We start from the raw sequence: 14,608 nt of genomic DNA on the forward strand, positions 1-14,608 counted from the left end.
TTGGCACCCCCCCACAACCCCCTCTCCCCGGCGCCTGCACTTTCTTGTGATTATATTTGTTTTGGTTCTTTCACATTAGTGTCTTATTTTTACGGGTTGCTTCTAAGATTTTGCCTTTTTTGAGGATTTGAGGAAGGGATATAATATGATATATTATAGTGTATTTTTCCTTGTTCAGGGCTCATGGTTTTTGTATATGTGGATTGATCACTTTAATTAGTTTTGGAAAATTCTTAGATGTTCAAGTATTTGTCTTGTGTCATTTTCTTTCTTGCTTCCATCTATACACATCTTATTTCACATATTGAATCTTTTCACTGAGTTGACCGTTGTTTTGGTCTCTACTTCAACTTGGATATTTTTAATTGACCTTCTTCTGATTGTACTCTAGTGTTAAAGAATTTGCAAAGTTGCTAATTTCAAGTATTTATCCTCATCACTTCATTCATGTTTTTCTCTTTCTCTAGAAATACTGTTTTAAGGTCTTAACAGCTAACTTCAATATCTGGGTCACATGTAGTTCTAGTCTCATCCCTTCTCCTTAGTAGTCATGTGCCTATGTCTTCTAGTGTGTTAATCAGCTTATAATTAATGTGACCAAGATAACTGACACAAACCACTTAAAGGAGAAAACTTTAAGTCTGAGATTTAAGGTTTAAGATTTTAGACCACAGCAGCCGGCTTTATTGCTTTGGGCCTTAGGTGCTGCAAAACATCATGGAGAAGGGCATAGCAGAAGTTCCTCAGTTCATGGCAACTGGGAGGGCAGGGGAGAGAGAGAAAGAAGGATAAGGGAGAGAAAGGACCAAGGACAAGATAATAGTCCCCAAGGGAACCCACAGTGACCTACTTCTTTCAGCCATGCCTCACCTGCCTACAGTTTCACCACCTCCCAGAAGTCTGTTAAGCTATGGATGGATTAATCCACTATTAACGGCAGAGCTTTCATAATCAATTCACTTCCCAAAATCCCCACCTCTGAACATTGCTACAACGGGGACCAGGCCTTCAAAATGTAAGTCTTTGGAGGACACTTCATATTGAAACCAGAATGTTTATGATGCCTTATAATTTTGTAGTGTGTGCTATGCATTGTATATAAAATTTATAGAGGCCCAGAAAATATCTTCTAGAAGATATTACTCTAAACAAGGACTATGCTGAACTGAAACTGGTTCACATAATCTCTTATTAATGTAGATACTATTAAGCTAAGAGCCTGATATGCTTTGCAGGCTGTACTCCCCAGTAGACCCTAGAATATGATGAGATGTCTCAGTTTTGCTTTTCAGAGGCTTTCTGTTTAGATTTTAAGCTTCCCTCTCTGTGAAGCCCTGGTAGTGAGAATATGATGAGAAAATCATCTCTCTAACATGAACCCTCTAGCTCCCACTCCAGTGCTCTTGTGGCTTCCTTGCACCATTGATTTCCTCCAGGCTCTGCACTGGAATCTGCACAGGAGCTCTCATCCCCTGACTTGCTGAGAATGGGCATGTTGTCAGATGAAGATGACTACAGGCAGTTCACATCTCTAAGGTTCCTTCTTCTCAGTTCTTTTTTTTTTCTTTTTTTTTAGCTTTCAAGCAAATGATTAGTTTGTTCTTTGGCTCTTGTCGTAGGCTAGCAGAAGTGAGAACTCTTGTCTATCACTAGCTTACTCCAATTCTTCTGGAAGTAGAAACATTTACTTTTCAACTTCCGTTTGATTTTTTTTAAATATTCATATTTTGCTTCTATTTGAGTGTTTGGATATCTATTGATTTGTAAAAATAGAGGTTTTTCTCTTTTTAAAAATTTGTTATTCTTTAATCTTATTTTTTAAGACAGAAAAAATTTTAGTATTTCTCCCCCCACAAATCTGTCAGCCTTATACAATATTATATTTTCCTGTTGTGGTTAGAAAGACCTTTTCTACCATAAATTATATATTTGTTTTGAGACAAGTTGGGTCATTTTGTCTGTATTTATTTATATATTTATTTGTTTGTTTGTTTCTCTGTCAAGTTTTGTCATTTTGTGTATGTACATTTGACTCATTTGGCATAAAATTAATTTATAAAATAATTTGTTTTCTGATTAATTCTTTTTTTAAGCTACACATGACAGTACAATGATCTTGACAATTTATACATTTGAATCAAACGGGGTATAATTTCTCATTTTTCTGATTGTACAGGTTGCAGAATCACATTGGTCATACAGTCACCTATATGCATACAGCAATAATGTCTATTTTATTCTTCTGCCCTTCCTATCCCCGCTACCCCTCCCCTCCCCTCCCATTACTTCTCTCTACCCAATCTAATGTGACAAACTTTTTTTAATTCTTAATGATCCTAACTACCCCACACATGTCATACCTTTGTCTTATTGTCTATCCCATCATATTGGATTTACCAATTTGTTTCTTTCTTTCCCCATTTGGTATAGACTATGTATGCACATTCTTAACTTTATAGCCACATGTACCAGAAGGAATCCTTCTCTCCTTTCTTCTTAATTTATTTATAAGCCATGTGGTTGCTGTGTATATATATTCTCTGCCTTGGTGTATGTATTCCCTCACACCTGCTGCTATCATGTTATCAGAATTCTTGGTTTAAGCTATTTGTGTTATCCTATATGCAATTTTGTTAATTTATTTTATTTAGATTTATATATGTTTTACACAAAATTAGGATTTACAGCTGTGCCATTAAATGGGTTCATTGATTTGACCATCTGGTGTGATAATATACAGAGTCCTTGGTTGGAATTCTGTGAGGATCTCATTAGGGAAAAATAGAAATGGGTTATTATTGAGATTCTACTTTGTACCTGGTATAAGTTAGGTGGTTTTCCAAGCATTTTCTCATTTACCTCTAACGATAATCTTATTTCCTGATTTTGTACATACAGATGCTACGTTTTGGGCCTATCCAAAACCTCTCAAATTCTAAGCATTATAATAGGGGATTTGATTTTGAATGTCTTTAAGTCCAAAGTCCAGGAATTACAAAGCTGCTATTTTTAAAGTATTTTTTAGCTGTATATAGACCACAATATCTTTATTTTTGTTTATTTTTATTTTTATGTGGTGCTGGGGATCAAACCCAGAGCCTCACACATGCAAGGCAAGTGCTCTACCACTTAGCTACAACCTCAGCCACAAACTGCAATTTTTAAAGAACTAATATCTCAGAAAGATTCCCTTTTGCCGCAGTCTGGCTGGGCACAATTCAGGAGCCACTTGTCACAAGAAACGAACTTTATTTTTAGAACACACACACCAAACCACACAGCTCCTCAGGAAAACCCTCAGAGCCCAACTGCCACCACCGGCTTCCCACAAGCCTTTCCACCTGCTCTTGAGGCTGATTGGCTGGGTCGTGTGGGCAGAGCCAAAAAAAGTCCCCCAATGAGCAGCTCCATGGTCTGAAAGGGCAGGGAAACAGCCCAATGAGCATCACCTCAGAGGAGCCAATCATTTGGCAGCCAGAAGTTTCTGGGGCTGCTGTGAGCCAATCATCAGCTGATAGCTGGAAGTTTGCTGGGGCCCCTTTGGGGGGTGTGGCTCTCAACACCCTTTGTTTTCAATATCTTAATTTTTTTTACCTGTTAACTAATATGGCAAGATTGTATTCTAGGGTCTAGGGTTGTAGCTCAGTGTGGAGCATGTGCCTTGCACGTATAAAGTATTGGTTAGATCCTCAGCATCACATAAAAATAAATACATAAAATAAAGGTATTGCATCCATCTACAACTGAAAAAAAAAGATTATATTCTAAATTTAGAAAATGAGGTAGAATATAGAAAGAACCTCAAATCTAGAAATTGACATGTTTGTTAATATGTAAATCCATATATTTCCAGATTCAGAATCCTGAACTCTCTTCTTTAGATTATGTTCCATAATGAGGTTACTTAGAGAAGATGACTATATTCTCATTTGAAATCAATGCTGTCATTGATTAAGAATCAAACAAATCAAACAAAATGAACTATAGTCTTTGCTATGTTCTTCACATTCTCTGTGACCTTGAGTCTGTCATTTCCTATATCTTTACAAAGGGGCTAATTACCTATTTTGTATTTTTTGAGGAATCAAAATAATAAAAATGAAAACACTCTGATAAAAGTATAAAGCCCCACACAATTAGGAAGTGTTTATAAATGATAAATTATCTTAGTGGGATTTTTCTGGATTACTCATGCAGCAACTATTTCTTGAACATTATTCTGTGCTAGATGCTATGGTAGGCAAATAAAGTTAAAATTATTTTTCATATAATCTAGTGTTTGCTTAACTGATTTTAAACTGGGCTTACAGAAGTCTTGAAAATATTTTTCATTTTTATCTTCTTACACAGTTAAAAAAATACATAGTATTTTAAGAATATTTCATCAGATATTGGTTTTCTTGCCACATGCAGTGAGGTCCTAAGACAAACTCCTTAGTATATATTGCAGGATCTTTTCTGTTCTGGTGTTCTCCATTTTAAGTTTTCTTTCACAAATGCACAAATGTAATATGTTTAAAATATAAATAGCTTTTTGTTCATCCTGAGTTTCCTCAGAAGAGAAGCTCTGTGGGGATCTTTGGTGTAGCTGATGAGGAAGTTCTTCACAGGAATTTGTAACTAAGGGAATCTCCTGGGGAAACCACGTCTCTCAAAGATTCTTATATTCTAGGTGATTAAGAAGATGGCTCTGGGGTGAAGGGTGAATGCTAAGCCACATTTTGCTTTTTAGCTGGGTAGGCCTTGGCAACAAACCTAACCTTGCCAAACCTCAAATTTCCTTATAGGAAGAATGTAGAGGATGCCATGTAGATTGCCCAAATACAGTCATCAGGGCTGCCTCAGACATACAAGAAGCATTCTGAATGGTAATTTCAAGGTTTCACTGACCAAGAGGCATATTCCATCCTTAATCCAGTCCTAGAAGGAAACCTGCATGGTCTATTGTATTGCTCACATCTTGGTGGGCACTGACTTGATTTGCCCCAAATAGTGGACTCAAGGATTTCCATTCTTTCTTAACATGATGTGAATTACTGCTGTAAAGGGAGGGAAGGAATTCTGAATATACTTATCCTCAGTAGAATTTTGAAAGATAGAGCCACATTTACACTGGAATTCCATTTCTTCCATAAAGTTATTACTTGTTTGACATGAGCATACAGATGTCCTTTTTTTTTTTTTCCTGTTTCTTTTTCTCCCAACCAAAGCACATCATCTTCTGTCTACGAATTTGGTTGGCAACTAATACATGAGTGATTTTTCTTCATGAGATGAAAGTTGTTCTTTGCATATAGAGAATTTCAATAGTTTCCCATATACCAAGTTGTTGGGAGAAATAGGAGGTTGGACATAATTTGATGCCAGATGATATCTAAGTAAGTAATGCTAATGTGGAAGAAATAGGAGAAAAATAAAAACAAACAAAAAGAAAATTCTGAGCTATTAACCCTTTCTTTTTCTTAGTGTGGATCAAGTATTGTGAATTTTCAGTAAATAAATGAGATTATGAAATTATATTGAAACCTGTGAGTTTTATTTAAAACTGAAGGTTTTAGCAAAACTCAATTTTGGATATTATAAGTATAACAAATGTTTGACTAGGAGACATGATAATGACGATAAAATTTAGTTGATTTGTGATGGTGTTCTTATTTCTAAAGGAAATATAATTTATAATTATACTTTCTCTATACAGAAATAGGACTTTGAATGTGTGTCAGATAAATTTGTACTGTGATGCATTTGAAGAACATGCTGTGAATCTTTAATTATGTTAAAAATTATTTTTTACTGCAGCATTATACACGTTATGTATATACTTAGTGTTTGAATAGATTCTTGGAATGATAATTACATAATCATTCAGTACAGTAGAAACATCATTATAGTCAAATACTAACTAGCTACTCAAATGAAACAAAACAGAACCTAAAAGCAATTTAATATGTTACAAAACCAAATATATGTTTGAAACTATTATTTGCATTAAGTTCGAGTCATTATTTAAATTTTCCATGGGAGGCAACTAGTATTCTGGATACTTCTGATCTAATTGATTACTTGAACATGTTGTATTTTATCACTGTCTTCATGATCAGCACGGTGTAATGGAGCATCCAAGAAACATTTCAGCAGTTACTCTAGGTTTCATGTATTACAAGTGCCTGGGTCTGCCTCTGGGCTTCTGCAGAATTAGAAGATTGACTTGTTTTCAAGCCATGGTTTTCTAGAGTTCCTCACATACTGGCTTCATAAGCCTCTGGGAACATGAGTTTCAGTAGTAAATCACTCATTTTCAGAGTTCTGGTTTAAACATCTTTGGTGCAAAGAGTGAGCGTCCATCACCTGTTTTTCTATTCCAGTGCACCTTAGGTATATGGGACAGTCCTGTTGATAACACTGAACTTGTGACCAAGGGTGTGTTTATAATGGGAGACTCTCCAGGTGTGTTTATAATGGAAGAATAGTCAGGTGAAATGTAAACTTTAGTAGGGGGCTGTGAGAGTGTGCAAAATAGGTTAACAAGTCCCTCAGAGCACACCTCTCAAGGGACACCACCATCACACTCCTTGAGAATTGCTTTTGTGGATAAAATGGGTTTTATCTAGTGGTAAAGGTTTCAGTGCTTTTTGTGAGTATGTTTATGGCCAGGTGACTTCCTAGATCTGTTGTTTACATATGGAATTTCAGTGAAGACAGGTGATACAAGTTAGGTCTTGTCCTGATGCCTAGGTCTAGAAGCCTAATAGGATTAGAGGCATTCTTGTGCTTTTCCCTTTGTTCTTCTCTTTGTCCTTTTCTTTACTATGGTCACTGTAGACATTAATTTTGTTTCTTTATAAGAGGTTTGTAATGCAATCAAAAGCAAAAAGTAAATAAAAAATAAGAAAGGAAACATGCAGGATGAAAGCATACTGTAGACTTTCTGATGTATTACAATGAACAGATGCTAGCTTCTCCTAGCTATAGCTACTATATATTGGAAATGTGGTTATTATCTAACTGTTCAGTCTATGTTTCTGTAGTTACAGGTTTTTCTAGGAAAACAAAATATCTCAGATCTTGAAAATATTCTCTAGTGAAGCAGTGAGTAACATTATTACTCAAATATCCTCTTCAGAATACTCTTGATTTATTTGAAGATAATATAATTCAAATTGACTATAAAGTAAAATCATAAATCATGCCAAGGATTCAGATTACATGAAATCTCTCACAGGATGGTATAGATTTTACTCACAGGCAAAATTATGAAACAGCCAGGAACTGGCAGAGTCGTGCCAGTGAAAAACTAAGGTGGTTGGATCCTTCAACACTGAATTATTTGAATATCAGAATTGAGAAAGGACTATAGGAAAAGTTACAAAGTCTTTATTTTTTTACAAATATAGTTATGTTTAAAATCATTAAAATATTAAATGTCATCATAATGTGCTAGTATAGAATATTGGAAAAATTCTGCCAAAAATTTCAGTTTATTTATTTTTATCATTGTTGTTGTTCCTACTAAGAATTTACACATAGTGGCAGATATTGCTGAACTTATTTTAATTGTTTTGATTTTTCCTTTTCCTCTCTAAGTTCCCATCAAATTTCTTTTTACCAATATTTATAAAATTTTGGTTCTTATTGTAAGTGGGTTCACTTCAAATAATCTTTTTTTTTTTCAGACCTGTCTTGAGCAATGAGGGCCCCCTATATATAAAATATATGTGTGAATTATGAGATTCTGCATTTATAGCCATATAATTGGCTGTGTTTTAGTGGTCTAAAATGAATGTCATATTTTTTATGAGAATTAATTGTGGCTAAGCTGTAAACAGACAAGTCATGGATATTTTTATTCAGTGAACTTGAGCAGGAATCAGGGTATTTATTATACAGAGCTGATTATTTTAGATGACTAACCCCATACTTTTCTGTCATTTTCTGGGATGTAAAAAAATGCTTTTTTACAAGTCTATTAATGTCTTCCATTAGTTAAACACTTTATTCTGAGAAAGTGCTTTTGAATCATAATTTCATTATCCTTTGTACTATGTGGTATTTGTTGTGATGAAATTGCTTGTTCTCTGAAAGTTTTACCAGAGTGTTCCTTTGAATCTCTTCTCCATGTGTGGACTCTATGACTGGATATAAACTGGGGTCTTAGGAAGAGTGTGAAAGAAGTAAAAAAAAAAATATTTTGAGATCCCGATAGTGACACAGATGTTTTTGCAGGTACCTTGTGATCTATAATCCTTTAGAACAGCACCGAGACTCAGTAGTTTCAACCTATGTGAATAACCCCAATGTGCAAGTGCTCACGGACACAGGAAGACTTCTGGATATTCAAGTCAGTGCAGTATGGATTAAAGAAGATACTATTTCACAAGAGGTCTATAAGGTATGTTGTGACCATAGAATTTAAAGGGGCATTGTTAGAAAAGAAAAGCATAGCCAGTGTATGGTTTATATCTGTATAACAGCCTCATGTTAGGCCCATTGTGAAGTGGCAAAAATCGTAAATACCAGACAGTATAACTGGCCAGTTAAATGACACACAGATCCTGTGTTTCCCCAAATGTTAACATCATTATTAGTTAGGTATATGGTACATTGTTAGTAAGTAACATGTTGTTAGTATGGTATGTGCATTGCATATCTTTTTAAGTATGAATGTCATTAATTAGATTCTGAATAATGAAGTAATTATTACTCATAAAATTTTGAGTTCTTTGGTCTGGCTCAATTTAATGATAATTATGCATATTGAAATTGAAATAAATACCATGCTTCTTAATTTTGAATAGTTTCAACTTTTCATTGCAAAGGTGATATAACACATCATGGAAGAGAGACTTTCTAAGAATAATTAAGATGCTTTTTTTCCCCCTAAGATGTAATTACAGAAAATTTGGGCTCAAATAACCGAAGTATGCGTGCTTTTGTGTGTGTGAATATTTCTTAAAATAAGCAATATTAAACTGAATCCCACATCACTAAAAAGGTTAAATGTTTGGAATATAATTCAAACTGTATTTTTAGAGACACATAAACTAAGAACTCTTAAAATGGAATTACTTCTGCTTGTCAAAAGCCATTGCTGGCTTCACTTTTGTATATGCCTAATACTATAGATAAAAAAGAAAAATGGGCTGCGGTTTTGTAGCTCAGTGATAGAGAGCTTGGCCTTGTATGTGTGAGGCACTGGATTCAATCCTCAGTACCGCATAGAATTAATAGATTGGTCCATTTATAACTAAAAAAAAAATTTAAAAGAAAAACAAAAGTATAATGCAAATTTTAGTCAGATTTTATAAAAAACATCCTGTCTAGGAATTGGAATTGCCTCTTTAAGTCAGGAGTCTTATGATGTGTGCATCCTCCATGCTTTGTAAAGTGTGTGCTAAGCCTCAGGAATTTTGTGGGCTACTGCTGACTAAACTGTCATGTTTAATATTCATATAATTTGATTTACTATTTCAACATATTGAAATATTACAATATTACAAAACGATTTCTATTAATTAGAAAAAGTATTGTTTACAATAAACCATTACTCTCCTTTATGGAGAATTTCCTCCTTTGAACATCCAATAAAAACACTGTAAAACCATTGAGGATGGTTTATAATTTCATATATGGAGTGAAATTATTGATGCTTTGATAGGCCTACCAACTTAAGGCCATTGGATTCCCTGGATTAACCAAGATGTAAATACCATACCCATAAGTTATCAAATCATCTGTAGAATAGTATTATATCCTCCCTTTTAAAAATATGGTAGTTTGTTGTTTTTCTGAAAATATAAATTGTGTGCTTTTCAGCGGATTATATTTTCTGTAATTAATTCCCTCCCATATCTTTTAAAGATTTCTTTTATAGCAAAAACACCACCCTTGGGTCTGAAAGTGTATACACTTTTAGAAACAGGAAAATCAGATTCAGATTTGGCTGAGTATGTTGTCTATAATGGTGAAGCAACAAGTGAAATTTTCAACATAAAGAGTATGAAGAGTGACAGCGAACCTATAATTCTAGAGAACCCCCACCTTATTCTTTCATTTGATAAAACTGGACTTATGGAGGTAAGTTCTAAATAGTTATGAAATTCAAAAAAGGCTTGTCACTTTTAATTACATGTGCAGATTACTTTGCAAAGAGAATAAAGTCTTTCTAAGAGCTGTACCAAATACTCCGGGTTTATTTTGGATGAGCAGCTGTACATACCTTCAGTGGCCCTCATTATTCACAGCTGTGGTCTGTGGGTGGTACTAGTTAGTGTGAGGTGGTGCTATGCCATGGACTGTTAATAGTTCATTAGATAGGTTTTGAAAATGTCAATGTTTAGGAATGTTTTCAAAACTCTGAATACAATTTGAAAGAGTAAAATTACTAATAATAAAAAATTAAATATTCATGGCATGTCATTTTAAAAATAATTTTTAAATTCAGCTCCAGTTTTCAACTCGCTTTTATTGTACTTCTCAAAAATTTTGGCCCATGCATATTGGAAATAAAAAATAGATGCTCTCCTTCTACAGAAAGTTTGAGAAGCAGTGGTCTAGAATTCCTAATACATATAGCTCTTTGATCTTGATGAAGTATGTTCTCACTTTTTGTTCCTATTGTGAAGGTTTTAAATTGTGAGGCTAAGTATAAAATTTTGGTATTCAACCAAGAATTTTGAACATTAGAAGCTTAAATTAGCACTTTTTCAATCTATTCTGTAACCATTTTTTTAATGGACATGTGCACAGAATCAGATGCAATGTGATAAACATTTCAATAGTGAGTTGCTTAAATTTTTACCTTTAGACAATGATGACAAGAGAAGACAAGCAAATCCATGAAATAAAAGTGCAATTTACCTGGTATGGAACCACAAGTAAAAAAGACAAAAGTGGCGCCTACCTCTTTCTGCCTGATGGTTTTGCCCAGGTGAGTGGCGCTGATGACAAGTGAAATAAACTTATTGAAAGTATTGGGAGGGGGTGTGTCTCATCAGTTTATCATTGATATGTTCATCTATTATGGATAAACTTTTGGCTCCAGTACTATGTTTACCCTTACTAATGCCTATCAATTTGTAGCTGAAAGTTAGATAAACGGTGTTTCAGAAGTGTAATTCAGTTAGAATGCTATAGTGAATGAATTTTTTGCATAAAAGGAAGCTAGATTTAACTTAAGGTTAGGATACTGTTGTGGTGTTTAACATGTGTGCAGCACAGCATATGTGCAGACACAAAACACCTAGTTCTGTGGGACAAATAGACTATGCAATCGACCATATTTTCCTTAACTTTTAGCACTTCAATAAAACAAATTTTCCCTGCTATATATAAAACAATAAAGAAAACAATAAAATTTACCAACTAGACCAGAATCCTGTGAAAACCACTGCCAACACTTTGATGTATTATTTTTTATTGTCTTTTATTTTATGCATATCCCTTCCCAGTATTCTCAGTTTTGTCTCACGGGACTTTCATATTTTCTCATTTGTAGCAGTACTCACAGTCTGATGGCACAATTTTAATATACATTGGATGTGTACAAATTTCCTAATATTGCACATGTACTTTGTTCCAATTCTTCACTGCTGGGACATTGCAATAATATTTGTTCCATTCTTTCGATGCGGCTCTGATTTTTTTTTTCCTGAGAATAACTTAGTAATTTTGCATTGGTGTATGAAGCATTTTTAAGTGTTCATTCCCAACATTTTTTTTTTAAGGAACTCTCATATGTACTAATCTATGCACTGAGAATTAGTCATACTAAAAGGTTTGCCCATGATAATAGGTTAATTGAAATATATTTTCCTGTTAAAACTTTGTGATTACTAGTCAGGTGGAACTCTTTTTCTCCATTCATTTATCTTTCATATTTGTTCTTTGAGTTTCCTATGTACATTTTTAGATCAAATGGTATATTGTTGTGTCCTGTAGATCTTTTTTTTTCTTTCTTTTTTTTTATTAGTTGCACATGACAATACGATGATCTTGACATATCATACATTTGAATCAAATTGGGTCCTGTAGATCTTTAATTACTCTTTTTGTATGTGGTAAAATTGATGTTTTCCCTATGTTGCAAAATTTTCTTTCAATATGTCATTTAATTTTTTCATTATTTTTCTTTTATAATAGTTTGTAATGTTTGTTTAGTTATTTCTGTATTTTTTCTTTAGAGTTCCCTTTTTTGCTTATAAACTTTATAGGTTTTTTCCCCACCTAGAGATCAGTTAGCTATCCTCCTTAATGTTTTGTTGACTGCGGGACTTACCTTCTGAGAAAGTTACTTTTGTTCTGAAATTTTGGGACACCTACTAACCAAAAATCAAATATTTGATTTTTAGGAATTGTGTAGGCCACATTAAGGGCTTTAGCTTTTTGTATTTTTTTTTTTAAGTCAGTGAAGAATTAAAGGTAAATTACAGCTCATAGTAGGTGTTCTGTAATTGACAGTGGATCTTCAGATTTTACCAAGGAGAGAGGTGCTTTAGCACCGAGTGATATCTCCAGCCTTTGTTTTAGTTTTTATGTTGAGACGGTTTCACTGAGTTGCTAAGGGCCTCACTAAATTGCTGAGGCTGGCCTCAAACTTGGAGTCATCTTGCCTCAGCCTCCAAAGTTGCTCCCACTGTGTGGGGCTTTTATTAAGATTTTAAAGATAGTTGTACTATGAAATATTGAGCATAGATAAAAGTAATTGCATTATTTTTTCTTTAATTATGTGTAATGTCAGATAGAAGGTTAAAGAGAATTGGGATTTTTTTTTATAAAGGCAAAATAAAATTATAGCAGGGAGAGAGTCAGCTGAATGTATCAGAAAACAGTAGGAGCCCACATATCACCATCCCAGGTTCTCATCTCCCACCAACTTTTTGCAGTAATCAGGTATAAGGATGTTGTAGATTATTAAATATTTTATTAACTTCTGAATATTTTTTCTCTAGCCAGAGATATAGATTTGGAATACAATTACACAATTCTTTGAGTCTTACGTTGCTCAAGTAGTTCACACTGGAAGCCTAGCTTGTCATGCTATTATCAAGCTAAGGTCTCTAATACTTGAAATACAATTCTTAAAGTATATGCTATAAAATATATGAATATATAATTTTTAAAATAATATTTAAAATGTAATTCTTAATAAATGCTTTAAGTTTGTTTTCAGGTCACCTAAGTGCTTTTTCTCTTATTTTCTTGAACTTATATTTCAAATAATGAAAACTAAACCACTGGTTTCCACGTAATTTTTTTCAAGTTTGTGAATTTGCTTTATATTTAAATAGTTCTTTCACATAACAGGCAAAATGTTTTATAGTTAGTAAACCTGACTGTCATTAAGCTGTTTCTAGATCCTGCTTTCTATTACCTTATATGAATCTTTGTTGACATCCTTATCACCTGCCCCACACTCTGAACATTATAGGGGGCCTAGTTATTATAATAAATGTTAGCCTGGGAGGATGTCATGGCTGTAGAATGATTACTGTTTTTCAATAAATAACTATATGTCAGTATAGGGATTGTATATAGAAATTTTTATGCCTGGGAGAGATGTTTGTAGATCATCTGAATCAATCAAATTGTAAACATTTGTAAATATAGATTTTGGCAGTTTTTAATAACTAAAATGTGATATTCAATTCTTAAGATGTTGCATATTTTGATATATTTAAGGTCTGGTTTTCATTTAAAATTGCAAATATTAGGCGATGTGTGTTTGCCTATTTGGAAACTATAGAATCATTTCTTGGAAAGATTTAGAAACCAAAATATGTTTACTAAAATTTATGTCATTTCCTCCTCAGCCTTATGTTTATAAAAAAGCACCCTTTGTCAGAGTGGTACATGGAAAGATTTATTCCGAAGTGACTAGCTACTTTGAACATGTTTCTCATACAGTTCGACTGTACAACCTACGGGGTAAGAAAACAGTTGTGAAATTTGTATACCGGTTTCTTGGAATTTTGCTTTTTTTGTCATTTTAAATAAATTAGCAATCAGCTTACTTAGAGAGAATTTAATCTTCTTAAAATTAACTTCATATCTTCGGTGTACCAAATGTAATATTTACTTTTTTTTTTGGTACCAGGGATTGAACTCAGGGACACTCGGCTACCGAGCCATATCCCCAGCCCTATTTTGTATTTTATTTAGAGACAAGTTTTCACTGATTTGCTTATTAGAACCTCAATTTAGCTAAGGCTGGCTTTGAACTTGTGATCCTCCCACCTCAGCCTCCCTAGCCGCTGGGATTACAGGCATTCGCCAACAGGCCTGGCAATATTTACCTTTTGATAATAAAAAATGATAAACATTTCATTCCTCTGCATACACGTTTTTTCTCCTCTGGGTCTTCTCCTTCATTTGGCAATTGTTGCTTAAGTCATGAGTTTATTAACTAGAAGCCTGATTGTTAAGACTTGAAAACAATAGTATTTTGTTTCAATTGGCATAAATGACTTTAAATTAATGGAACACACACACACACACACACACAGACCTGTCTTCTTAAATATACAATGTATTACAATCACATGTATTAAAGACATAACTTTAAAAGAAAAATGTTTCCAAGTAGTTCTGTTTGTTTATAGCTCTTTATAAT

General features: G+C 33.7%; 1 protein-coding gene across 1 annotated transcript in view; it reads left to right on the forward strand.

Moving 5' to 3' along the window:
- Man2a1 (mannosidase alpha class 2A member 1) overlaps positions 1-14,608 on the forward strand; it is a 163,187-nt gene that overhangs the window by 107,196 nt on the left and 41,383 nt on the right. Inside the window, exons 13-16 of the mRNA XM_026391315.2 lie at positions 8,224-8,389; positions 9,859-10,074; positions 10,805-10,927; positions 13,809-13,923. Coding sequence (XP_026247100.2) covers positions 8,224-8,389; positions 9,859-10,074; positions 10,805-10,927; positions 13,809-13,923 — 620 coding nt within the window. The remainder of the gene's footprint in view (positions 1-8,223; positions 8,390-9,858; positions 10,075-10,804; positions 10,928-13,808; positions 13,924-14,608) is intronic.

This window comes from Urocitellus parryii, chromosome 1, assembly GCF_045843805.1.
Source record: "Urocitellus parryii isolate mUroPar1 chromosome 1, mUroPar1.hap1, whole genome shotgun sequence".
Classification (NCBI taxonomy): Eukaryota; Metazoa; Chordata; class Mammalia; order Rodentia; family Sciuridae; genus Urocitellus; species Urocitellus parryii.